General features: G+C 39.7%; 1 protein-coding gene across 2 annotated transcripts in view; it reads right to left on the reverse strand.

The window, feature by feature from the left end:
* The window catches only part of IL1RAPL2 (interleukin 1 receptor accessory protein like 2), a 385,745-nt gene that overhangs the window by 110,711 nt on the left and 249,753 nt on the right, over window positions 1-25,281 (reverse strand). For both annotated transcript variants that reach the window (XM_063423231.1, XM_063423232.1), the window contains one exon: window positions 4,818-4,892. In XM_063423231.1, coding sequence (XP_063279301.1) covers window positions 4,818-4,892 — 75 coding nt within the window. The remainder of the gene's footprint in view (window positions 1-4,817; window positions 4,893-25,281) is intronic.

A 25,281-nucleotide genomic window follows, 5' to 3' on the forward strand; every position in this document is an offset into this window, starting at 1 on the left:
TCTGTCCAAGATCACCACTCTATTCAACTGCTTATCAAATACCTGTATCTTTAAATATGAAGAATTCAATATTTAATGAGCAAATCTGTAATGAGACAGTGCTGGATTGTCTTAAATAAAGAGGCTTGGTATGAAATGAATGCCTCAAACATCTTGCAGGACTTTTTTTGTTAACAATTATTATTTAAGAAGTGACATCTCAGTGAAAATTAAGACTGTGGAGAGTGAAGTGGTATATTTAAAATGTCAGTAAGTGCATGAATTTTCACTTCTCAAATAATTCCTTTCAGACAGTGCTGCAAACCAAAAGGGGTTTTTTTATCCCTAACTATTTTTAGTTCATTCCTATACCTGTCAGCAGACGTAACTTCGTATATTCCCTTGTACTTGTTTTACAGTTGCTCTATTGATCTGCCTAATAATGAATCCCATGGAATTGTGCTGTTAAATCTTTTAGAAACAAAATCTTTTTGAACAGTTCAGCTATTAGGAATAATGACACTCCTCATAAACTATGTGTCTTCTTTCCTCAGCATCTTTAGAAACAGAGAAACTACCATGACAAAAGCGAGTTAAACCCCTTGACATCCTTCCTGTTCAGTAAATGAATTTACACAGAGGATTCTTGCTTTGTTTTGTAAGACTCCTGCTACATTTCTTAAGTAAACACCTGAAAACAAAACCAGGACATAGCTGAGAAGCAAGTGATATGTAAATTATATATTCAATTGGTATAGACCCAAACATGAAAAATTCTCTCCATACAACTAACTCATTCATAAGAAGCCCAACTTAACACTGCAGTCACTGTAATGCATGGTACAGACTTAACAGATTCAGCGACTATTTTGATATGGTATTTTTAGCTTTTCTGATACTCTGTGGAACACACAAATGAAAAATAGCAGCAAGGGTGCAAGCTAGAGAACTCTGGCAGCTGCTTATACATAGACTGGCTAGATATAGATCCTTAGAGATCTAGGTCCAGGCAAAAATCAGCAGAGCACAACTGTGCTTCCTTTCTCCCACAGTTGCCGCTGCCTTTGGCTTCTTGGTGCCACTAAAACTGTGCAGATTCAGAGGAGAAACCTAATCTGTAATCATGTAATCAAAACACCAAGGAGTGGTTTTCCCTCTTTCCATGCTCTCAAAGTACTAAGAGTGAACAAAGTTAGCTGGAAAAGAATGTAACGAATTAAGAAATCAGCAGAGCAACATACCAACATGTCAGCCTAAGACTTACAGCACAGCATGCTCCGCTTGCTGTCAGACAGCCGTATGTGAAAATACATAACAGATCTTTAAAACTTACTGCTCACAGCTCCAAGACACCTGACTGAGGTCTCAACCTTTACTCTTATAAATCACGTAAGGAATTCTCTAAACTCAGGGATTTGGCATGAACAGTCCATAAACACACTTAGGTTTATATGGTCAAAGTAACAGCAAGCTGCTGCTCTAAAAAAGGGGCCTTTGAACAACTCGACCTTGAATCACAACGGCATACACTTTAATAAATTCCCAGTCAGAGCTTCACGTGGGAGCTGGTCTTAAAGGCCTTCTGCCAAAGCCACCCCTCTCCTGGGCACAAGAGTTGTGTGTAGTTTGGCCTGTACTATCAAATTCGATTTTAATGTCATGAAGACAACTCGGTAATTTTTTTTTTTTGAGGAAGAACATTTTATTGTGAGAGTAATGCCATATATTTGCAAAGCATACAGTATATAGTAAGAACAAACATTATTTGTTAATACCAAGGTAGAGAAAGATTAAAAGTATCACATACCATGCAATTAAGAATTATTTCTATACTGACCTCAAAGCAAAAAAACTAAAACACAAATAAAAAGGTGGGTTTTTTCTTTTGTTTTTACAAAAAGGAAGCAGTAAAAGAACAATAATAATAATTTTTAAAAATCAATCATTATTTTCTCGGTTGCCCTAGAGATGAAATTATATTCTGGCTTGGTAAAGCAACTGTGTGAAACTGTTTTGGACTATTTCTCCAGTGTTCTGGGATACTCTTTGGTCCTCCTGTCAACCCTCCCATCTCTGGCTCTGTTTCTCCACCACAAGCAAATAGAGAAAATGAAAAAGAAGCAAATTCCAGTTTCTGCTTCTCTCTAATCTTGATGGGATTCATTTTAGATCTCTGTCACATTCCAAAGAAAAACAGAAAACACAAAAGACACTCCTGCTCCCTAAGAAGCACAAGGCAGGCTTTGGAGCCTGAAGGAGCTCTTTTATCCACTGTCAATATGAATTGTGCATACCTGTTTTCACTAAAACTTCTTATAAGATCTGAAAAATAAAGGTGAATATTGAAGTTTGCAGAAAGGTCAAATAAGCTGCTAAATAGTTAGGCCACTGCCTAGAGGCCTAGGGAGATTTTGCATTGTGTTGTACTAGTCATTAAGGATAAAGAGAGTAAATAATTATTAATCCCCTCTATTTATAGAGGAAAGACAGCTATTTCTTTAAAGATTAGCTTTCCAACAGAAAACTAAAATAATCTCTGCAGAACAAGTAGATGGATTAAACTCCATTTCTTTTGTAGCTTAGTGGCACATTCATAGTTGCATAACTACTGAAAAATCAGGCATATTGGCTGATTTGACTCCATGGGGTAAAGGCCATGTGAAACACAGAAAATTTCCTTTAATATCTAATAAAATACCGAAGAACGTTCGTTGTCCAAAACTCCTTGGAGCTTAACAAGATTTCAACGAAGTATTCCAGCAGGTGACCCTACACAAAACTTTCACCCACATTACGTTGTCAAATCAAATGATTCCCAGTCCTTCAAGGCTCTGGCACATTTTAGAGGCCAGCACAGCCTTCCTGCCCCAAGCCACTGGTGGCCTCCACCAGATGAAGGTTCTCCCTCAGAATCTTCCAGCTTTATCTATTTTCCAAGTTAAACCAAGACGGAAATCAATCAACTTCACTGCAAAAGAAGTTAAGGTTCTTTCATATGAATATGGTTTAGTGACAATAACCAAACCCATTAACATATCAAAAAAAAAAAAAAAAAAAAAAAAAAAAAAAAAAAAAAAAAAAAGGCGCCATATGTAAATTCCCTGATCTTAAGGGACAACTAATGGATTACATTCCAGCATATAAAGATGCACGATTTGTATTTCCCTCTAGAGATATTCTAAAATCCTATTACTGAGCCACATCTCCATGGAGAGGAGGAGGTTTGTTTTAATTTTTTTAATCAAACCTCCTTTTAATCAGCCAGAACAAAATGTTTTCATGCAAACAACAACAACAACAAAGAATTCAGTGCAAAACCAACAGAGTCCTGCTGGAACAGGGGAACTTGGAAGAGAAAATGAAGATGAAATGAAAATGCAGGAAACAAAGATGTGTACTCTGAGTGCCTTTATTACACAGATGTATACAAGGACAGTGTGCTCCCAAAGGAAATCATTAGAAAGTTGACTTTTAAGAAGTTAGACTTTTAAGAAGGAGACTGAATTCAGCCTTTTGGGCTGATCCAAACTTCAATGACTGTGTTTTGTTGTTAACTCAGGTAAGGTTTTAACTATAGCTCCTGATCCATTTCATACCCTCTTTTAGGAGCAATTTCTCTTCAGCTACACATATTCAAGCCCTGTGGAGGGAAACCTAAATATGCAGATATGCACCTGTCTGCAGAATTCATCTGGCATTGGCTGCTTCCCAGATCCACTGCTGTCTTCCCTGTGCAAGCCTTTACAGATTCCTAAGTCAATTAAGTATGTATGAGAGAAAACTAATCTTTAGGATTCACTAAGGTCACAAATAATTTATATTCTCACATTCAAGAATTCAAACCCCATTTTTAAATACTTCATGGCACCCACAGTGCTTCTCTGACATTGTTTAGCACCTGGTTTAAGAACAAGGATGTGTTCTCATCTCAAGTAGAACCCCATAGACTTCCACAAATACAAGCAGCTTTACCACAATATCACCAGCCCTCTTAAAACATTTCACACTGACCCTGCTTGTCATTAAACACCATTCCATCTCTGAATTCTAGCCAGCTTTGGCATAAAGGAGGAAGAGAGTCAAGCTCAAGAAAGCAAGTGCCACAGTTTCAGCAATGAGTGAATAATCCCTACATGCAATACATCTCTTGTAATTTAAGCTCATGGCACCACAGTCCTTTACAGCAACTCCAATTCTGCCTCTTAAAATTAGAAATCTATTTTCAAGGCATTGAAGAAAAACCTCTGGAACCTCAACGCTGAGCAGTTCTTTCAGTAACACAAAGCCCTACAGCTCCCAAAGTTAGCAGAGCTCTCTAACATTATTTTCTAACATGACAGAAAATAGAGGCTGCTATCTGAGATTCAGAGATGTGCATTCACAGAGGAATATATAACCGGAATGAGAAAAGCCTACAAGCATTTTAGTCAAAAGCCCTTTCTGGTACACATTCAGAACAACCTGAAAATGCAATGCTTTACACTAATTTTTAAAGGAATCACCACTTCTTTTATGAGAACATTTGTCTTAGGATGAACATCAACTGACCAATACAGCACCAAAGTAAACATATTTTACTTTACCAATCACATATTATGAAGAGCATCAGTGCTTTATATTTAATACCCATTGTAACCAATTAGTACTGCCATCCCCTGATGTTATACAAGTTCATTCCCTTAAATTGCTGTGGCAGTAAATTCTACAGTTATAAATGAGAAACTGCAAATTGATTTGCATGTAATAACTACCATTAAACCTTTCTTACCACTTTCAATTTATCCCATCTGCTACCAGAGTGGAAGTTTAGAATCTATGATTCCCAGAGGGGCACTTACCCAGCTGGACATCTATAACAGTTGGCTGGTTCTCCATGGGGAACAACGGCTTTGGAGGTTTGTCTGTGAGTAAAGCTAGAAAAGAAAATGAGAAAATGTAATGGAAAACTTGAGACCAATGACTGCAAAAGAAAAGCTCTGTCATGTAAGCAATCAAATGTTTGCATACTTGATGGCACGTAAACATTTACCACACACTGTAGCTGCCACACAGCCAATGTGTTACCACCCACCTCGTGGTTGTGGTGATCCCCTGATTCAATAGAAATGACCTGTTTCCAGAATTACATCTTTAGCACAAAGCAGCAAAACAAACTCAACTTCTCACTTTTAACTTACATGTAGTAAGTAGAATAAGCAGTTTTGATGCTCACATTGCGAAGTTAACACAATGAATTTGTAGTGCCAGACAAATCTGTCTCAGTGTGACCAGTCCCAACATGTCTCTATGCCTGTTCAAAACAATACATAGAAAACTAGCACCTAATTGTGCTTGAAGGATCCCAGCAGCTCCACAGTAGCTTAGACTCCCACCCCAGCAAGTGGGGTACCCAGACCCTCTCCTCAAAGCCTTACTGGGGACCTTGCTTCCTGCTGTGCAGAAATATCTGAGAGCAGGAAACAATACCCCAGCCTTGTCCTGCCAGAGGACTGCTCCAGCAAGCAGATAATACAATTATCAAAAAGCATAGCTACAGGCACAGGCTTCATGCCCCTGTTTGAAAACTTAGGGCCAGGCTGTGCAAATAGGTTTTGTAAATTTGGCTTAGCTTGAAATAAATGACTGTGTATTCCTGAAAATGAGAAGTGTTTTTAATTAAGTATATCTTGCACCACATAAAATGAAACATTTCAAAACTACCTTCAAACTTTTCCTCTTAAAACTCATCACCTGAAATTATTTGACCTGAGTTTGTAAAATAAACAACAACAATTGCCAACCTACAAAACAATTTTACAACCACAATGGCCTCAGAGTTTCAGTTTCTGGCATACTTATAACAGTTTTTTTTCCTTAACTTTTTCTTCAATTTTTCAGGCTTTTCTTGCTACCTTTATGCTTTCCTTATATCATTATTTTCTGGTACTAAATTTTACTCTGTTCACTGTAGAGCATGGAGAAAAGTTGATGGAGCAGCTTCATCCATGCTGTGCCAGCATGCTCAGACTTTCGTTTCTTAATATTCTGTTCATATCCCATTCCCACGCACACCCTTTGTAATCCAATCTGACCAGAGCTTCCCTCTGTTTCCCTCATTTTTACTTGCAGCACTTGGAAGTTTTCTAAATGTGCCTCTACATGTCACATTTTAAATGGTTATGTTCTGCCATACTCTTCTTGGAGAGTAATCACCATAATGAACTTGCAGCATGTCAGAGCTCTTTCCATAGGAACTGAAATGACCCAAAGGGGTTTTGAGATGAGAAGACAACAAACTGCTGGCTCTTCAATGGCAGATGTGTTTATTGGAAACAAAGGCTATTCTTATTTTAGAGGTCAGATATCAGATCGCTTATTCACCTTACGAAATTCACTTTTGATAGATCTTAAACAGGAAGGCAATACAAGATATTTTCAACTACAAGGGGCACTAGACTTATATGATCTCTGTATTTGACAGAAGTCCAGCAACAACCTTTATTCAAATTCCCATTCCTCTACAAGAAGTTTCCTTAATTCTAGGAACAGTTTATAGACATGTGGCACTGATTTCCGGGCTTGCTCAAGAGAAAGAAGAAAAAAAAGTTAGTGTTGTTACTGTATCAACATGTATTTAACAAAGCTAACAGCAGAAACTCTTACTTGACCTCCCACAAAGCTACCTGAAATGAAAACAAATGTACTGTAAATGCTCTTCCTATTATGAAAGGGGCAGTAATTCTGCATGAAACTGAATCTACCTCATGAACTGTCAAGGGAAGAACTGGGCTCCAGCTGTCTACACCTTTTTTTTTTTTCCATTTCCAAATGTTGTGGAAGGTGGTATGTCCTTGAGCTGCTCTGAGCAGCAACACTTACATGGTGAAGCCACCAGAAGAAGGATGACATCAGCTTCCCAAGGCACCAGTTCCCATAGCCATTTACACAGACCCACCTAAGGAGGGTCTGACAATGCAGCAGCCTAAGGGGTTGCTTTGCCTTTCCTCGTCATTCTAGGATTTCATCCTGTGACCAGGCTGGGACTGCCTTGGCTGGATTTGTTTATGGAAGTGCTATCAGAGACAGCACAGAACTGAAATTGAGGGGAGCCTTCTGTGCCTTGTCCCAGGAGAACAGCACTCACTACCTGGGGCACGGCTGGAAGTCACAGGTGTTGGATGACAAGCTGGATAGACATTTCTTTACCCAGAGGCACCTGGCAATGCATGTGCTTCCCAAAAGAGAGTGGTGAACATGGCCAGAGGCTGTTTAGCAGCCAGACTGCTCAGGAACTGTCTAAAATGCTGTTTCCTCCTATGCTTATATTCACTCCATTCAAAAGTCACACAAACTTCAGAAAAATAATCACATTGCTGTGATTTCAACAACACTTGTCACTCGGTTTGTAAGACTTTTAAAGAGACAGCATTGTACAAATCAATGCTCTGATGTGATCCTCTGCAGCTGTTCATACAGGTGCATTTTCCTTCCCAGCATACATAATGCTTCTATTCTCTCTTTGTCATAGTCACAAGGAGTATGCTGTTGTACCAGAAATGCTGCAGAAAAGCAGAGAAGAGACTTGTAAAAGATTTCGTCTCTCTAGTTAGTTAAACAGTGATCCTTGTCAGATAAAGCAGAGCACAATGTGCTGCACAGGTCAACTTTAGCTACTCACAGGACCAACTAAAAAAGAAAACTGACTTAAAGGAGTGGCTCCTGCTTTTCAGTGCCAGTGAAGCGTCAGAGCCTAGAGGCTCATTTTTTTTCCCCTACTGTTTCAAAAATCTGTCATTCCATATTCAGACACGCTAATGAGTTCTCTTGAAAAAGTACAAAGTGGTTGAAAACAAACAGCCTTAGGATATCATTACTTAGAGAAAAGCAGTGATAACCAGCTAGAAAAACCATCAAGCTTCTCAGTAAGCCCCAGCTCCTCCACAGTTTATTTGACACAGCTCTATTTCCCTATACTATTTCCTACCATCCCTCTGCAGCAGCTTCACAGTACCCACCCCACTCCAGTCAGACTTTTACAGCATCCACAGTGACAGATAGGGAGCCCAAATTTCTGCTACGATGAACTCAAGTGCGTATTTGGGGTGGCTCAGCTAAACACAACTTCTGAACTGAATGCAGATCCCCTTGCCCTGTTCCATGTAAAAGGGCATGCCCCAAGCCAACAGGCATCACCTGTGCTCCAGGCCCTGAAGTAGTCCAGTGTGAAGCCAGTCAACACCAGGATCATGCACTGAAATCCAGCTGCTTATGATTTGAAGGGCCTCTTTCTTGTGGCTCAGCACAGCTGGTGTGTGTAGAAGGGAGCTAAATTGTTAACTCCCATGTGGCTAGGAACTGGTCAAATGCTGGGGAACAGCTTTCTTCTTCTTCCTTGTGGTGGATAATGACTTCCCTCTTCTTGTGATAAGCACCCAAAGTACATTTGCTGTTCTATAATTTTGCCATTGATGTACCTCCTGGACATTTCCTCATGTAATTTGCAATGATGAAAGGAGAAATTATCTGAATATGAAACAGAATACGGCAAATCTAACAAAATTGTTTCAAAGCTTCTATGAGACAATTGCATGCCAACCTACTTCCTTCAATCAAAGGATCTGGCATTTTCCCACCATTAATTAACACAGAGCCTCTAGTATCATTCAATCAAGAATCTGGCTAACCTTTTGACAGCAGAACAGATCTGTTTGAATAGCATCCTCAGGGGCAAATAACTGCATGCCAGATCCTTAATCTGAAACTAGCTCATGCCCAAAGTTAAGCTTTTGTTCACTCCCAGTTCAAATACATACGCTTCCAGACATGGCTTAGATCTACTTTGGCAAAGACAAATCTTGGCAGCGACTCTGCAACTAGCACACCATAGATGACAATGGAACTACCAGCATACAAAATTCTCAATCAATGTATTAACCAGAGGGCACATGTTGCTAAGAGAAGCTCAGCATTACACCTTTAAAAAGATGTGTACCTAACTCCTTTGTCTCACCTGAAATCCCAGCTTGTGCCAAGAGATTTCTCAGCGGCTGGCAGTAAAACGCTTCAGGCCTGACCTGCTACTGCTTTATCTTTCATGTCGCTGCTTACAACGAAGCAAATGTGAGAGCCAATTGTGCAGATGTAAATGTAAATGTGACAGCTGTAGTTTGGCTGACAGGGAATGAACTGTTCCCTTGAAGAGTTAAAAGCTTGTTCAAAAGGCCAAGAGTACTCACCTGGACTTTGTGGACTGGACCTCTAACACACTATCTATCACCAGGAAGACCTACTACCAGATCAGAATCATTGCTTTTCATTTTCTTGGCACAGCAGAAGATTATCACACAAGGTGAAAAGTAGTAGGAAACCATATGAAGCAACTCATTCATAAAAATACAATTTTGTGAGGCTGTGTTTATACAGGGACCCTGTTTCCTGATTAGCTCTATTGTAGTGTGCTCCACCAGTCAGTCAAAACACACTTCTCCATCAACTGCCTATTGTGTGATTTCCTTCCTCTCAGTTTAGGCTGACAAAATGATTGCACCTCCATTTGTCATTTGCTCTAACAGAAATAAAGCCACTGCAATGAAATGTTGTCAAAGGATAAATATTTCCATCTTTGAAAACTGAACACTTATTCTCAAAAAACTCCAACTTAGTAAACTCAGAACTTGTGTGGAAGTCAGGAGTCATTAGCCAATGACAAAGAGGCTTTTTTCTATTTATTCCTATTCAAACAGGAAATGCTTCTTTTGGGAAAATGTTGTGGAATGATTCAGCAGCTGGTTGCCTCCCCCTCTGTCACTAGCACCACAAAGATCACTTTTTGAAAATCTGACCTAGGATAAAGAGTGCCTTAATGCACTGTTAGGACTGCTTCTGTGGGATAATTTTCTGCAAGAAGAAGTTTAGCATTTTTATATTAGCAGTAAATAACTGGAATTCATCACATGACTTCTTTTTATGACATAGAAAAAAGAACAACACAATCACAGCTTTAAGGAAGATGCTGTGTCTATGCCGAAATGCAGCTCACAAGGGAAATGAATTTTGAGGCACTCAAATGATCTTGGTTCGCTAGTGGTGGTTTTGATTTTAACCCATTAAGTCCTCAATGACTTGGAACAAATCTGTGTTTGACAGGTCATGCTACTGGCACCAAGAAGAAGCTGGCCATGACTACAGCTCCCTTGACTTTGAGAGCAGTCAAAATCCTGAGCAACCGGCTGTGCCTGTCCTGCTCTTACCAGCTGCTCCAACAGCTTCTGCTGTGGCCATGAAATTGTAACCCATGGTGACTATTTAGAACTAATAAGAGCAGCTAATCATTCCATGGACAAAATCACTTCTGAATAAAGAATCTTGCTGCCAGTCTCCTCACCTAAAATGTCTCCATCTATTGCACATGGGATGCTATCAGAGCGCACAGAGAGAGCCAAATGCCTTTGGAGAGAAGGTACCAGATGAACTCTGTTGAATTCATCAAAATGTTAAGAGAAGTAGAGATTAGAGATCGTTTGGATCTTCCATTTTTCAGGTTTGTGCTGGACCTTCTTCCACTTTCTCACAAGGCAATCAAGTCATGTAGGGCTGTAGAAAATAAACTGGTGAGATTGGTGGAACTTATGCAATAGAGTACGGCTCAGGACTCCAGTGAAGTGGAGTAGAAACAATAGCACAGATTGCACATTACTGAAGCACAGATGGCAAAATCCCACAAGGTGCCTATCACAAAGTAATTACAACAGGGCTGAACACTTAACACGACTGCAATATACGTGTTAAATGCCCGTGGCATTGACTGTTATGCATCTCCTGATGTGAAACATTCAGTGGCACTGATGGTAGTGGTTACCATTGGTGCTGTCACTAGAGTCATTGCAAGGTGGGTGCTGGAAAGTTGAAGAATTCTGTGTCAGCAGGGCTTTTACTGTATGTTGTTATCAAGCTTCCTTACTCCTACAGTTGCCAACACACCTTTTTTTTCCACTGCATTTCTGAATTTCACAGATTGTGTTAGATTATGCAAAGTTCTTTTCCAATCAAAATGATTCCTCTGATCATTTTACTCCTCTCCTGAATGTGGATCACACAGCTTACTTTTAAGAATCAAGGATGAGTTTCCTCTGAAGTAGAGAAAAAATGTAATAAATTCTTACTAAATGTAAATTACATTTTCCTTCAATGTAGTTCATGAAAATCTCAAATGGAGTGTGCTTTATTTAATGAACAGAGTGTATTTAGCACAAAGGACACATAATTTCATCTGCACTCAAAATGTTTCTCTTGGACTCTGGGCAGAAATAAGATGCTTTAAATTACCCTCTATTTCAAGGAGATCTGCAAAGAACATTTTATGACATTTTATGGTTTGGCTTTTTTAATTCTTTTTTTCTTTCTGTCTTATAAAAAAGTAAAGAAGTGGTGACGGATGAAGCCAGATCACTTCATCCATCTTAAAGGAACAGCTGGAGTCTTTGCATGGAAATGAAAGCTATCATTCTTGTCAACCTGAAGCCAGGCTACCAAAAGGCTGCAGTCCACAACCCATTAATATTCCATGATCAATTTGACCACTTGTACACAGTGAGGTACAACACCACAGCACAACTCCAGACACATGAATTATCATGGATTGGATTTTATGCATTGTTTTAACAAAACTCAAAGCAATCTATTATTCTCGAAAACTAAAAAACTTGCATTAGGTACAGATAGTGTATCAAGAGAGAATTATTGTGAATGATGAATATGAGATGAACTAAGTTTTAAGCACCTATGGTACCATATGTAGGCAAAACAATGGGTGCTCTTTTTTCAGAAAAAGCCATCTCTAAGTTCAACAGCAGCTTCCAGCCAGTGCTCACCACAAACTGCTGAAGGAAGCCACCTCTCCTTTTGCCATCTCTCTTACTTTGCTGTTTCAGGCAACCTCATGGCTCACCTGTGCCCTGAGACAGCCCACATCAAACCTTCACTGCAGACCAAACATCCCTGGGCAGCTTTTCAAAGAAAAGGACTGAACTACTGAAGAATTACACTAAAAATGCATTTCACTTAAGTCTCAAAGGCAGTAGGAACCATTTAAAACTTGTACTTTGGACAATTCTAGATGTTGCACAGTGTAAAAGCTCAGCCTGCTTTCATGTTCAGCAGGGTCATTATGATTGCAAAGCTGCCACACCACACCACATCTAAACAATTTTGAGATGAAATTTCAACTGTAAATCTTTTAGACTAATTATATTCACAAGTAAGAAACATGAAACTTGAGTTAAGTCATCTCTTGCCATTTGGTTTTGCTCTCTTGGGGGCTAATGAGAAGGTTTCACCTGCCCTGTCCAGTCTATTAATTCTGATGCATTCTTTGAATTAGCACCCTGGCTTCCTAAGCTTTTTACAATGATGAAAAATGTCAGTGTACTTGATGAGAAAAACCTTTTCAAAAAATGTTTATGCAATATTTATGTAGGTTCTTTGTCTCTAATTTGCCTTCAAAAGCTGCATAATATATTCTACCAGGTTTGCTACATTTTCATTTTTTCCACTGAAGAAGTTTTGAATTGTATACTCACTAAGCACACTGAGCATCATTAAGAAAAAAAAATTGGGGCGAATCATGTCATTATTGGTTGGATGAGAAGGAAAACGAATAAAGGCAGGCATAATATAGGCACATAAGGAACTGATAGATACACTTGCTATTGTTTATCCTGCCTCATGACCAAAGATCAAGAAAATGCAAATCTTCTGATGAAAGGCAATGCTTTAAGAAATGAAGGAGGTATCCCAGGAAATTTGTCTTCTTATTTGAGGCAAAGGATTGAAAAGAATTAACAAAAAAAGTAGCATCCATAGAAATCTCTGGCGGGACGACCCATTTTCAGAGTTGGCTCTGCTGCCTTTTACCACTTGCATCAGTTTCTAGCAGCTGATGAGAAGCAGAATAACCCCTGGTGATCAGCCTGGGACCGGAACCTTTCAGTATCAGCTACTGTCAAACAAAGGGAAGTGTCTCTGATCCAAGAATGCAATTTCTTTTTCACAGAAGTGCACCAAACATGTGCAAAGCACTGCATCAGGTTTGCAGAAGGCGAGTAGTCAACAGTAAATGTGATATTTTAAGACTATCACATTACTTGAAAGTGTTTACTGGTCAGTGGGGATGCAAAGAATTGCAGGCAAGCCTCCTAGAGGAACATGACTAAAGGCTGCACAGAGATCCATTCATGAAAAGGTCCAAGGCTTTGCATTCCAGTGCCCACTGGTGCATCTCTGGGCAGCCCCATTAACCAGCCCAGCGAGTGACACCCAGCAGAGCTGAGAGGAATAAATGAACTTCCCAGTGAAACTGTTCAAAGACCTCAAGACAGTGCTAAAAGCATTGGAAAACAGTGAAGACGGCCAAAAAAAGGTCTTTGGGACTACACTTGTTTTGAATCGATGTGGCCATTGTGAAGCAGGTTGTCAACACACCAGACATTTTTATCAGAGGAGTATAAAATAAACTTGTCAGCGAGTGAGCGATGGATTGCACCTGTCCCACAGGTCAACTTGAGCACTTATATACTGTATGCAGCAGAAACTGCAGAGAGGCCTAGCTTCCAAATCCTCTGAAATGTGAGATTAAACAGTCCCACAGGCACTTCAAATGGCTGCAGATAAGGATTTAATCCTTCAGTGTATTTCCTCCATCCTTTATTAAAAGATGAAGATTAATCTTTAAATCAAGAGAAAAATAGAATAAAAAAAATTGAAAGGGCCAAAAATCATCAAGTGGAAAAAGAGGAGAGGAACCAACTCTATTTTTATTTACAAATCCTCTCAGCCAAGGCTTATACACCCAAAGCTGCAGGAAGGGGAAGCTGCTCTCTCAGCCTTAGTGAAAAAGGCAGTTCAAGCTCCCCCATGAGCATGGACATGACACAAATGGGCTGCCCCAACACCCAGCTACTCCACCTGCCTCTGCCTGAACCACCTGCACCCAAACTGACTCCTGAGAGGGGTCTTCTCTCCTCCTCTAAGTCCTCCACCAAGTGCCAGGACAGACATCAGCACTGTCCCTCAGCCACCTGGACAGTCTTGGTGAAGCAGCTCAAAGCAGAGACCACTTTCCTCACCTTCTACATTGCTCTGCTGCTTTCAGGGGAACATTCCTTTTCCATCTTTTAGGTTTTCTGCTGCTTTTTTCCTAGCAGACAGATTAAAGTTTTGCACCAGGAATGTAATTTCTGAGAAATTCCTGACGAAATTGTGTCAGCTTCTTGTAACGAACCTGCTTGACTCTTCATTTTCCCGTTCAAAGTGTCTTCTGTTTGTCATGTGTTGAAGCAATTTAAGATTTTGCTTTGACATTTTCAACAAGAGAACAAGACAATTCAATCTGCTCTGGGTAGTAACTGCCATGACATTTAAAATACATCAGTCAATTGAAACTCAACATACTATTTTGACTGCCATTTTATATCTCCTGTATGATTATGTTGTGTTACTGCCTCAGCTCATGGAACAATTTTAAAGCACTAAAGACATTTAAAGAAGACTCCCTCCAATTTTCCAGTCAGGCCACTCTGAAACTTCTATTTCTTTCTGAAACAGCATTCTCACACAGCATTTGTCAGACATGCCTTTATGACAGGAATTTTGAGAATTTTGGGTTTTGTTCCAATGTAAAATGAAAAAAAAATCTGAGGCAAAAACCCCCACAAAATTCCTTCCAAATAAGAACTATAATTTCTTACCATACTTCAGTCCCTAAGGATGGGAAGACTGGTGGATGGAGAGGCTGGCTGAGCACAAATTCAGCATGACAGGGCAGGAAACAGTAAAGACTGCATTACTTAGCATGTTCTTCATACAGTGGGTGTCACAACCTACCCAGGCATATGTGATTGTTTTACCTACCACCTACCCCATTGGAATTTTTTTTTCCATTTTGTTGTCTGCTTTAAAATTCATTATCCACCACATTCAGTTCTCTCTAATCAACACATACATGTCCATCAGCTCCTTCTGATGCACAACCGCTATCAAACACCATTTTATTTATTACAGGGAAAAAGGTTGTCTTGTTCAGCATGTGTTTTAACTTCAGTTCTAAGGTCTGTTTTCTAGTGATGTAAGGCAAGGACTTAAACTGAAATACGTGAAATGCATAGCTAAGGAGGATAACAGTTTCTCAGGAGGTGAAAAATACGTGGATTAATAATTACAGAACAAAGTATTTTAACAGGGCAGTAGGGAGATAATCTAAATACAGGATTAGAGATGGGAAATATTAGCACTTTGTCTCACAGATTTTAATTAGTAAATAATGAAAATCTTTGTGTGTCAGCACACTTTTAATACAGGCACTATATGAGCATTTATCACTTATCTACAAGCTATATGGTATCAATGCTATTTAGAGAACAAAAGCAAAAGCACAGAGTGCAGCAGTGCTGTAAGACACGTTTTTAGGGCAGAATGTCTGTCCTAATCTGCTATTACTCTCAGATCGTGTCTAAAGACCTCCTTCTGAACCATGCTTTTGTTGTCTGTTGCCCATCCCACGATGGGTCCCCATGCATGCATTACTGATACCACAACCACAGGGAGCGTTCAAATGCAACTGCAGGATTGGGCTGCACTTCAGCAAATACAACAGAGTAAGCCAGAGACCTCTCCCAGCCCTTGGTATTATTCTGCAATGATGTGCTTTCTTATCAAGGTGCTGTAAAGGGATCTAATATACTGTACTGTGCCGTAAATTGGCAATTTTGGCTGAACACATTGTAGCACTATTTTTTAACTGCTGCAGAGCTGACATTTAGGGAATTCTGAGTTGTAGCTGGAATGCTGCTTTTCTTCTTCTGCATACTCCCAAGTTAGTATATAACTTTCTACTGGCAAATAAGCACCTTTCTGTTCTCTTAGTCTCATCTGGAGCTGCTTAAAACAGTTAAAGTATCATTAACACCATATACCGATATTAAAAGAAGCAGAAAACTGCAACACACTTTCATATCAAAGCAATGGAGCCTTAAGCTTTTGCATCTATGAATGATGAGCAACATTACTTCAAATGACATCTTTTGTCAGAGTTGCTTGAGCTAAAGACAGAGTGAATCCATTTGTATAAATTGTGGCTTTCCTGCTGAAAGATTACAAAAATATATGTTGCTGTCCTTAAGTCTCAAACCATTAATATAGCTAAAATATTCCATCTTTTCCCAGGAAGAACTAGCAAGTCCTTAAAACACTATCATCAATCACGACTAATTCACTAAATACACAATTCCAACAGCAATAGAAGAAGAACATAGAGTACAGGGTGTCGTCTTTCACTACATCAACATCAAACACCTCTATCTTTCAATGGAAACTTCAAGTCAAGATTTCCCAGGTTCTGTGGTACAGGTTCGTAACTGAATTCCTGTTCCACTGGTATTAGTCCTTTGCTTGTTTTCCATTTGATAGATCCAAAGTTGATAATTTTATTTGAAAAAGAAAACTAATATTAATTTCACCCCTCAAGAAAATCCTTGTCTGAATTCTATATTTTAGTGTCATAGTTTAATCCCAGGTGGCAACTCACACCCACACAGCCACTTTGCTTACTCCTCCCATGCTGGGACTGGGGAGAGGATCAAAAGAGTAAAAGTAAGAAAACTCACGGTTGAGATAAAGATAGTTTCATACATTAAGCAAAAGCCACACTCACAAGAAAATCAAAACAAGGAATTCATTCCATGGGCAGGCAGGTGTTCAAACCTACACATTCACTGATTTATTAGAATTGCACAGATCTTATACTGGCAGGATGTCCAAAATCATTACAAGGTGTAGGAGTCCAGTGTGCTATACAAGAAGCTCCTGCCTATGGGCACCATCTTGTTTGACTCAGATCATTGCCTTATCAGTTGTACTCTCACCCTGTTAGGTCGTGGTTTGGAGCAATAAGCATTTAACTATGCAAAACCGAAGGTCACACTAATGGAAAGGAACGCTAATGGGGTGAAAATGAGTATCATGAGGACAATAAATCATACTTGGAATCCTATTTAATTGATCATTTTGTAGCTGACCTTGCTTCCATAGAAGTCAATGGCAAACCTTCCGTTTCTGTGGGTATGAACAGGATTGGGTCCTATAAAGTACAGTGTGTTTTATGAATGTTGAAGGTAACACATTTTACACTAGAATTTTCTTTATTACTTCTCAATACAAAACTTCACCAAGAAAACCAAATTGCTATATGAAAGCATGCCATAATACAGTACATTAATTTAACACATGATAAATTTTCCTGCTAGTAGTAATAGGTGTTATCACTTTCAATACACAAACATCTAACAGAGTATTTCTTCCCCCCATCTTCCTCCCCAGTGTTTTCCTCCCAGATTTTACAAACATGCCTATTCCAAAACACCATCTCTCCACCTTTGGCAGTCTGATACTTCCTTTAAAAATAAGTGAATTACCTCTGAGGCAATGGGAGCTCTACCTGAGACCCAAGTTCCCAGCAGAACAACATCCACAGCTCTGTGAGGACTTAGCAAGAGTATTTATGCTTACTTGGAATGGAAATGAGCCAACAAGGATTATTCTGCAGGTGTATTTTTTAGGGTAAAGAACCTAACTTAACCAAGTTTGATGTGAGGCATGAGAGAAGCAGCAGCTTAGGGTCAGGAGCCTCTGTGCTCACGTTGACATGTGGCTGAGGCAGATGTTCTTCTCTGTGACTGAGCTGAGCTGGCCAGGGTGGGCAAACTGGCTTGGAAGGAGCTTTGACTGCATCTGAGGAAACTTGCTTAGTCTCTTTTCTTTCATTAACATTCATAGCTCAAGAGATGTCTCTTTTGTACACTGATCGCTGTTAGTCACAGTGAACAGGTTTTGATGAAAAGTTTTCAGAGAAGCACAGGTTTCTCCCTGGTGCTCACCTCTGCTCTGTCAACATATTTGAAAAATCTGAAAAAATGAGTGGCATCCACCAGGGAATGCTCAAAATCTGCAGACTTGCACTATGGTGAGAGGACCACAGAGTGTGCTCCTTCCATCCTTCTGATGGCAGAAGCCCTGTTCTTCCTCCCTTCCATTTCCCTGTGCCTCTCAGAACAATGATTTACCAATATCACAGATTGAAATATCTGCTTTGGGAAATAAGCATGAGGCATCCTAGTTGGGAAGAGGAGAGGCAGGTATAGTACCAGTACAAGCCGTGAGCACATGGATGTGGGGATGGAGCACTTCCTTGAGGGACTTTGTACAGGGAACAGAGACATGGGATGTGGGCTGTGGCAAGGTGCCCTAATGAGAACAGGCTCTCTACCCCAAGTGAAGCAGTGCTTTACACAGACCTCACGTAAAGGCCTGGTCTCATCTTAACTGATGTGTTTTGGACTGCTGAAGGGGAAAAATGGTCTTTAGAGCAGGCAAAATCCCCCAGACTGGGGAAATTTCCAATCTGAGTCCCTCTAGCAAAGTAAATTTCATCTGGAGATGTTTTCTTTGAGAGATGACGCTGCAGTCTCATGTGAGCAAGCTCAGGGCAAGCAGAATCTTTGGGTTGATTATCATCATGCTGCTATTTATCTTGATCCTTTATGGTTTTTGTTTCTTGACTTTCTGTGGTCTAAGTGCTGGTACAGCAACCTGTCACTGAGTAAATTTGGCACCTGAGTTCCAAGTACCTAAATTTTGGGGACAATAGTTTGGCAGTAAGCTATCTGATTCTTCATGTTCTTCTTTGCTGGTACTCTTGGTAAGCACAATTTTTAATTCATAACTTTTATTACAAGTTTTGGATATATTACATCTTTTCCCAAATGTCACACATTTCAGTTAATAATTAATTCATTTTCACTTCTACATATTGTTTATTTTTAAAATATGACAGTGAGAAGAAGCAGAAACTAGGAGACTCCAATTATATTTTCACAAGGTTTGAACACTGAGAAATTCTCAAATATTCAAGATAGGAGCCACATTAGTTTTCTCAGACAACTGGTTTATGAAGGAAAAGAAATGTGTTATTGTTTGCCTGAAATTGTTTGTACATTAATATCAAATTCAGTTTTACGTAACAAAAAAACCACCAAAAAACAAAGGAACAAACAAACAACAACCAAAAAGCCTACCAAAAATAAAACCCAACTAAAAGGAAGTATAATAACTCCACAAATAGAAACCCCTTGGTCTGACGTTTTTGCTATATAAAACATACTTATGTATTTTTCTTCAGAAAATTAAGACATGTCTTTGAAGGTCATTTAACTTCCTCCAAGCTAAAACAAATGTGCTGTGGAAGTTTCATTTTAAAAAAAGCAAAAAACCAAAATATTACTTTTTTCCTCCAAAATATTATTTTTAACTACTGTACTGAGAAGATTGCCATACAGTATTGAGCAATGGCTTGCCTTTCCTTTCCAAGGCTCTTAAAACTCTATACAGCTTTCTTCATAATCTCCCAAATGTGTCCTTTTATACCTTGCCATTAATTTGATTAATCTGCATGTAGGATTTCAGGATATTGAATCTCCCCTGGTTTTGCATAATTTCATGTGATGCTTTCGTTATTTCATTAAGCAACTGAATTGACTGCAATGACTTACATTTTCAAGTTTCAGATTCAGGCACATAAAACTTCCTAATTTAAATTCATTTAAAGTTCTGAAAGCTTCTTTCACAGCTGAAGCAGTTAGAGCCTTAACTATTGCCTTTTTATTTTTTAATAAACCTGTTCAGTCACCCACATGTACAGGCTGGTTTATACCAGTATTTAAGGTAAAAGGGTAACCTTCTGCTCTACTCTGTGTTAAAGCTGTGACCAGGAAAGCAGGAGTAAGGACAACTACAGCAGTGTTTTGAAAATAAAATTATAAGAAACACTTCCTGTTTATGCTTATTTCTGCTCTTGAACAGCATGCACACGGTTGCTCCACATTGGTACTTCTTATCATTTCAAATGAAATTACAGCTACAAATCAGGTTTTCTCTCTGTCCTAACCCTGTCCAAACCCCAACCTTATTCTTTGGTAGAGCCTTAGCTCTAACACCAGCAGTCATTGCATATGTTTGAAGTGTAGCACGAGCATCAATCAGTTCTCTGTTCTGACAAGACCTTGCTGGGCTGGACATGCATGTCTATTAATCCAGTGCTCAGTTAGCCTGAGACTGCACCTCATTCTCAGACTCTTCAGTACACACTGCTCACTTAGCAGGGTCTTGCCCAAGGCTGAGCACACTCCTCCAAGTCTCTATAGCATTTTTAATTAAGTGCAACTACACAACTGAAAATTAGCACACTTTCTAGCTATTCAAAAGCCAGTGAAATCAACACATCACTAACTGCTAGGGAAGAAAGGTTTGCTAAAAGGTTTCCCAGTGCCAATTACTGCTGCCTCAATGATCACTGATTCTTGGAAAAAATAATTGCATATACAGAAAGCCAACAGTCTGTGAGCAGAGCAGTCACAGCAGCAGCTGGCAAACACCAGCTTTGCACTTGCATACTCAAAACATTCCTCTTCCATAGATGATCCACAATTTAATTGTGCTACATGCCTCTGATTTTGCTTCCTGAATGCAGACAAATCAAACAAATATAATTTAAGACACAACTGACAGCTTTGCTGTCAAAATTTTGACCCCAAGTACAATGATCTTGGGCAGAATTGAGCGATTTAAATGGTACTTTTGAGCAATTTCAAACAAAAAAGAGACAGTTTTATATGTGGGAATTTGGGGTACCTTCCTGTGGTTACAATCCTTGACAAGAACATATTTAAACTCTGTCTTGTTTTAGAAAGACAGGTGTCTTCCAGGGAAAGCTGGAGCCTCCCATGGAATGGAGAATGTAAATCCGCTCCCTCTAAATTAATATAATTTTGCAATTAAGGGGGCTTTCAGGCAAAGATATTAGAACAGGAATAACAGTTCTTTACTAGGAATATTAAAAAGTACAAATGTAGTTGTAAAAAAAAAAACAACAAACCAACAAACAAACCAAAACCAAGCAAACAACAAAACCAAAAAAATCCTACAAGCACTGACAGAGTCTGAATATGACCTGATACCCTGTTGGTCAGGGTTTTCGGAGCAGTGAGTATATCCTGGAGTGACAAATGTGGTTCTGTTGGACTAGAGACAATCCTGTAGAAGGGTCCAGTGATGGTGAGATGAGTCCAGTCTTCTTCTGGGAACCCAGTGGAAACAGGCTGTACTGGTGTTTCTGATTTTGTTTTTATCCAGGTAGGAATGCTTGGCTCCTCCCTCTGGGTGGAGCATCTCACAATGGAATGATTTAATTTTATCAGTCATGTGGTGAGCTTTAATGGCTCATTAACAGCAGATATCCCCCTGGAGGGAGGATGGGCCGTAGAAGAGATAAGGAACATTGCTCCCCTGGTTTTAACAGCTGGCCCATTAACAGAAGGCACCCACCCCCTCCCCCCTGGAGTTTCGAGGAATGGGTTATACAAGAGACAAAGAAAAACACCTCCTCGACTGATTTCAACATATGGAAATAGACTACACACTTTTGGTTACATATTGCAACCCAAGACAAACTCCAATAATCTGTAAATGGTTCTTAAAATGAATAATTTTATAAACTGGACAAAATGCACACAAATTAGGTAATGATATCACATTTTTTTGAAATTATTTTCATTAATATTAAATATGAAATAACATAAAATTATTATAACAATAGTGATTATTGTCATTATTATTATTGTTATTGTTGTTATTAAAAACAAACCATTTAACTCTGCAGCAAAAGTGATCTCAAGATTTAATGCATGGTGTTTGTGGCTTTGCTGTCTTCATGACTCTTCGCTTAAAAGGATGAAAAAACAATTTAGAAAATCTGCACTCTGTCTGCCAAACAAAATAGTTTATCCAAACCAGAAAATACGTTAAATCAACAGCTACTTTCTCCTCTGGCAGAGTGGATAATGTCAGGTACACCTAGTTATAGTCACCCAGCCTCACAGAAATCTCATATTAATGTAATATAATATCACCAACTCACACCACCCCAAACTAGCAAGAATAGGAAGGGTGGAGTGCCTAGCAACGTATGTTTATCCTCTTATAATTAAATTTAATTTACTGATCCAATGCCCATCTTTTGGTTAGAAATCCTCCTGTATTTGAATTTCTGATTCTTGAGGACAGCAGCTTTGTAGACCTTGCTCTCAATAAAAGAATATAAATAACTCTTGGCACAGCTAAGTCACACAAGCCCTGATGACCTGCTGTTCTGACTCTTACACTGAATGGCTCTTGTACAACAGATGGAGGTTCTGCCTTTAAACACAGTCCCATCAGATACCTGTGTGCTAGATCCTACATTCTAACCAAACACACCATTATTCCACCAATTTACAACAAAAATTTAGCTTTCTGTCAACTGGTTTTTCAGCCAGCATAGGAAAAAGCCAACCCTCCTCCTACTGCTGTCCCCATGTAAACGCACATTGCAGATGCCACTCCTTGCCAGAGCTCAGGGCTGGCACATGCTGGTGCTTGTCCTCCCTCTCCAGCCAGGAGAGCCCAGAGGACAGAGACAGCACCATCCTCACCAGATGGACACTGTGTCCTGTGTGCACCTGTCTGGGTTCACTTGGAACCTTGTTGCTTCTGTTTTCTCTTTTTGAGTAACTGTCAGTGAGCCCTTCAGTGTGAAAGCACCACACACGCTGTCAGAAAAGCACCTTCCCAGTACTTACACCAGTACAGAGATCAATTTTTTTCAACATTAAGCATTTTCAACATGCTGTTATCAACAGCCTTACCCTGCCAACAAATGCCCTGGCCACGCACCAAGGAACTACTGTGTCTCCAATGGCAGAGCACCACAATGTGCTCTCACCCCTGCAGTCCTGAAGGTGCTCCAGGATTTTGGGGTACACTCAACAGGTGTGCCTGGCTTTCCCTCTTGCTGGACACGTCACTTTGTGTCTGCTACCGTTAAAACATCTTCTGGTTTAATATATCCAGCTTGACAACTGACCTGGCTAATGCTCTGAATTTTTGATAAAGCGGGGCCTGTTTTGATCAATAGGTGTTTCCTTAGAAAACAGGATCATAAATAAAACATATTTAATTTTTACTAATAGAATTAATTAAATTAAATCCTAGCAAGGCAGGAACAAAGCTATTATTATAACTACTACCTTATAATCTTTCTTGTCTTGGGAACTTTTAATAAATAATTCTTGCCTGTACAATAAATCTGTTGCTTGTCATTTGATTTTTACATTGCTTAACCTCACTATATTGGGTGTTGTAGTTTAAATTTATGGGGGGCTCCCGGGGAGGGTCCCCCGGGAGACCCCCGGGGTCCTTGGGGTCGTGGTGTTCCTGTGCTGGCAGGCAAAGAGACTTCAGACGCCGGTGGGGTGCTGATGAGATGAGGGTTTATTCACTGAGGGAGGGGGGAAGGGAAGGGGGGAAGGGGAAGGGGAAGAGGGAACGTCTGGAGGCCTCCAGGGGGAAGGGGGCAAAGAGGGCGAGACCTCTTGCCTTAGCACTCTTATCACAGAGGTTCAAAGGGGCGCGGTAACATTCTCCAGCCAATGAGGTTACAGAGACAGGATACTGCAGGGAGGGTACAGACTGGGGATAAACCATACATTTTCCAGGGGTGAACCAGAGTATACCATTTCCACAAAATGCAATCCCACAATTGGGGGGTGTTAGAACGACTCCACAGTACCTCTGGAAAGCTGACAGTACAGTCAATATTATTTACTTAGGCACACAGTGTCCTGACCCACTTGAAGATTCCCACTAAGGAAAGGGCTCCCCATACAGTGTCACACAATGGAGACATTTGTAAGGAAGGACTACAGCAACAGAACCATATATGGAAAGTCATCTTCACTTAAAAGAACAATATTTCAGCTAAAGGACATTACCTGGCATTGAAATAAATGGGTTATAATTGACCATGAATTCATTTAAGTAATGAAGAGGTACTTTAATAACCAATAAAGAGAACATTCAGAATAGGCTTAGAAAGCATGAGCAAAACCTCCTCAATTTCATTTTAAACAGGACTGACTAGCTTATAAAGTCAAATATCTGATGTTGTTATAAAGAGAATGACCATAACAGATGACTCGGGACGTCCCTGACAAATGCTGTTCTTATTTATATCAATAAAGGAAAAAGAGTCTTGCAGCAGGAAAAGAAAGAATTTGCAAACAATGGAAAAAAGCATTTCATACCTTTACCACATTGCCAATTGCAAGCAGACAAAATGTCTTGCTAACTGCTAGGATCTCCTTTTCCATTAAAATGCTAATAGGAAGGTTAACTTCAGCTTAAACCATTTTAAAAAATAGCAACATAAGCAAAAGAGTTTAGCTTGAGGTTATACTTTGAGAAAAAAACCCCACAAGTTTAACCTAAACGGAATTTCCACTGAGAAAGGAAATTCACAAAAATAGCAGGGGAAAAAAAATCTTCCCACAGCAAAGTGGGAAAAAAATCTAACACCTGCATTTGTTTATGTGAGACAGTCATGGACTGATGTTTTGCTTTAAGAAACACAAATTCTGTGGCAAAAACTAATGTCTCCTGAGTGGAAGCACATCACATGGGAGACTTGCCTTTTAGATATTGCAAAATCAAGTAAAATTTGTCAGTCCCTTCTCCCCATGCTGTAAAGTGAGCACTGCACAGTCCCTGTGCTGATTTACGCAGTCCCTGCAGAGGAGTCCTTAACATCCAAACAGGACTCGCATCACAACGCCTGGAGGAGGCTTTTGTGTACATCCTGAAGTATCTCAGGGATAAGGATCAAACTCTGTAATTATGTACTTATGTGGGTGATACATGCAAATCTGCCTTCATCTTTCATCTGAGAATTGGGGCTTTTCTTTTGTGCTTGATTATGCTGATGTTGTTCACCAGCATACGGGGAACATGCAGCAGGTGAAAATTAGCCAAAATTCAGTTGTGACTCTCAAATAGCCTCATCCTTCCCTGCTGCAGAGACAGACTTGGAAGATCCTCTCATAGAAACAACTTCATCTATATTGAGGATGTGTCCCTTCTTGCCCTTTTGACAAGGGATAGTGTATGCAGAATAATGAGTGTCAGACCAAGGACTATGGAATTCGTAATTACACAGTGCACACAAGCAATATTCCAAATTTAATGGGAGCTTCAGAATTGAATACCATCAAGGGATAGAATAAGGTAAAAGTGAAAGGAGGGAACATCATGGCCCCAACAAATTTCCTCTGCATAGCCCTGAATTGTGCATCCATACTGGTCAGCAGACAGTGGGTTCCAATTTCAATTTATGACCAATTGCATCAA

This window comes from Prinia subflava, chromosome Z, assembly GCF_021018805.1.
Source record: "Prinia subflava isolate CZ2003 ecotype Zambia chromosome Z, Cam_Psub_1.2, whole genome shotgun sequence".
Taxonomy (NCBI): Eukaryota; Metazoa; Chordata; class Aves; order Passeriformes; family Cisticolidae; genus Prinia; species Prinia subflava.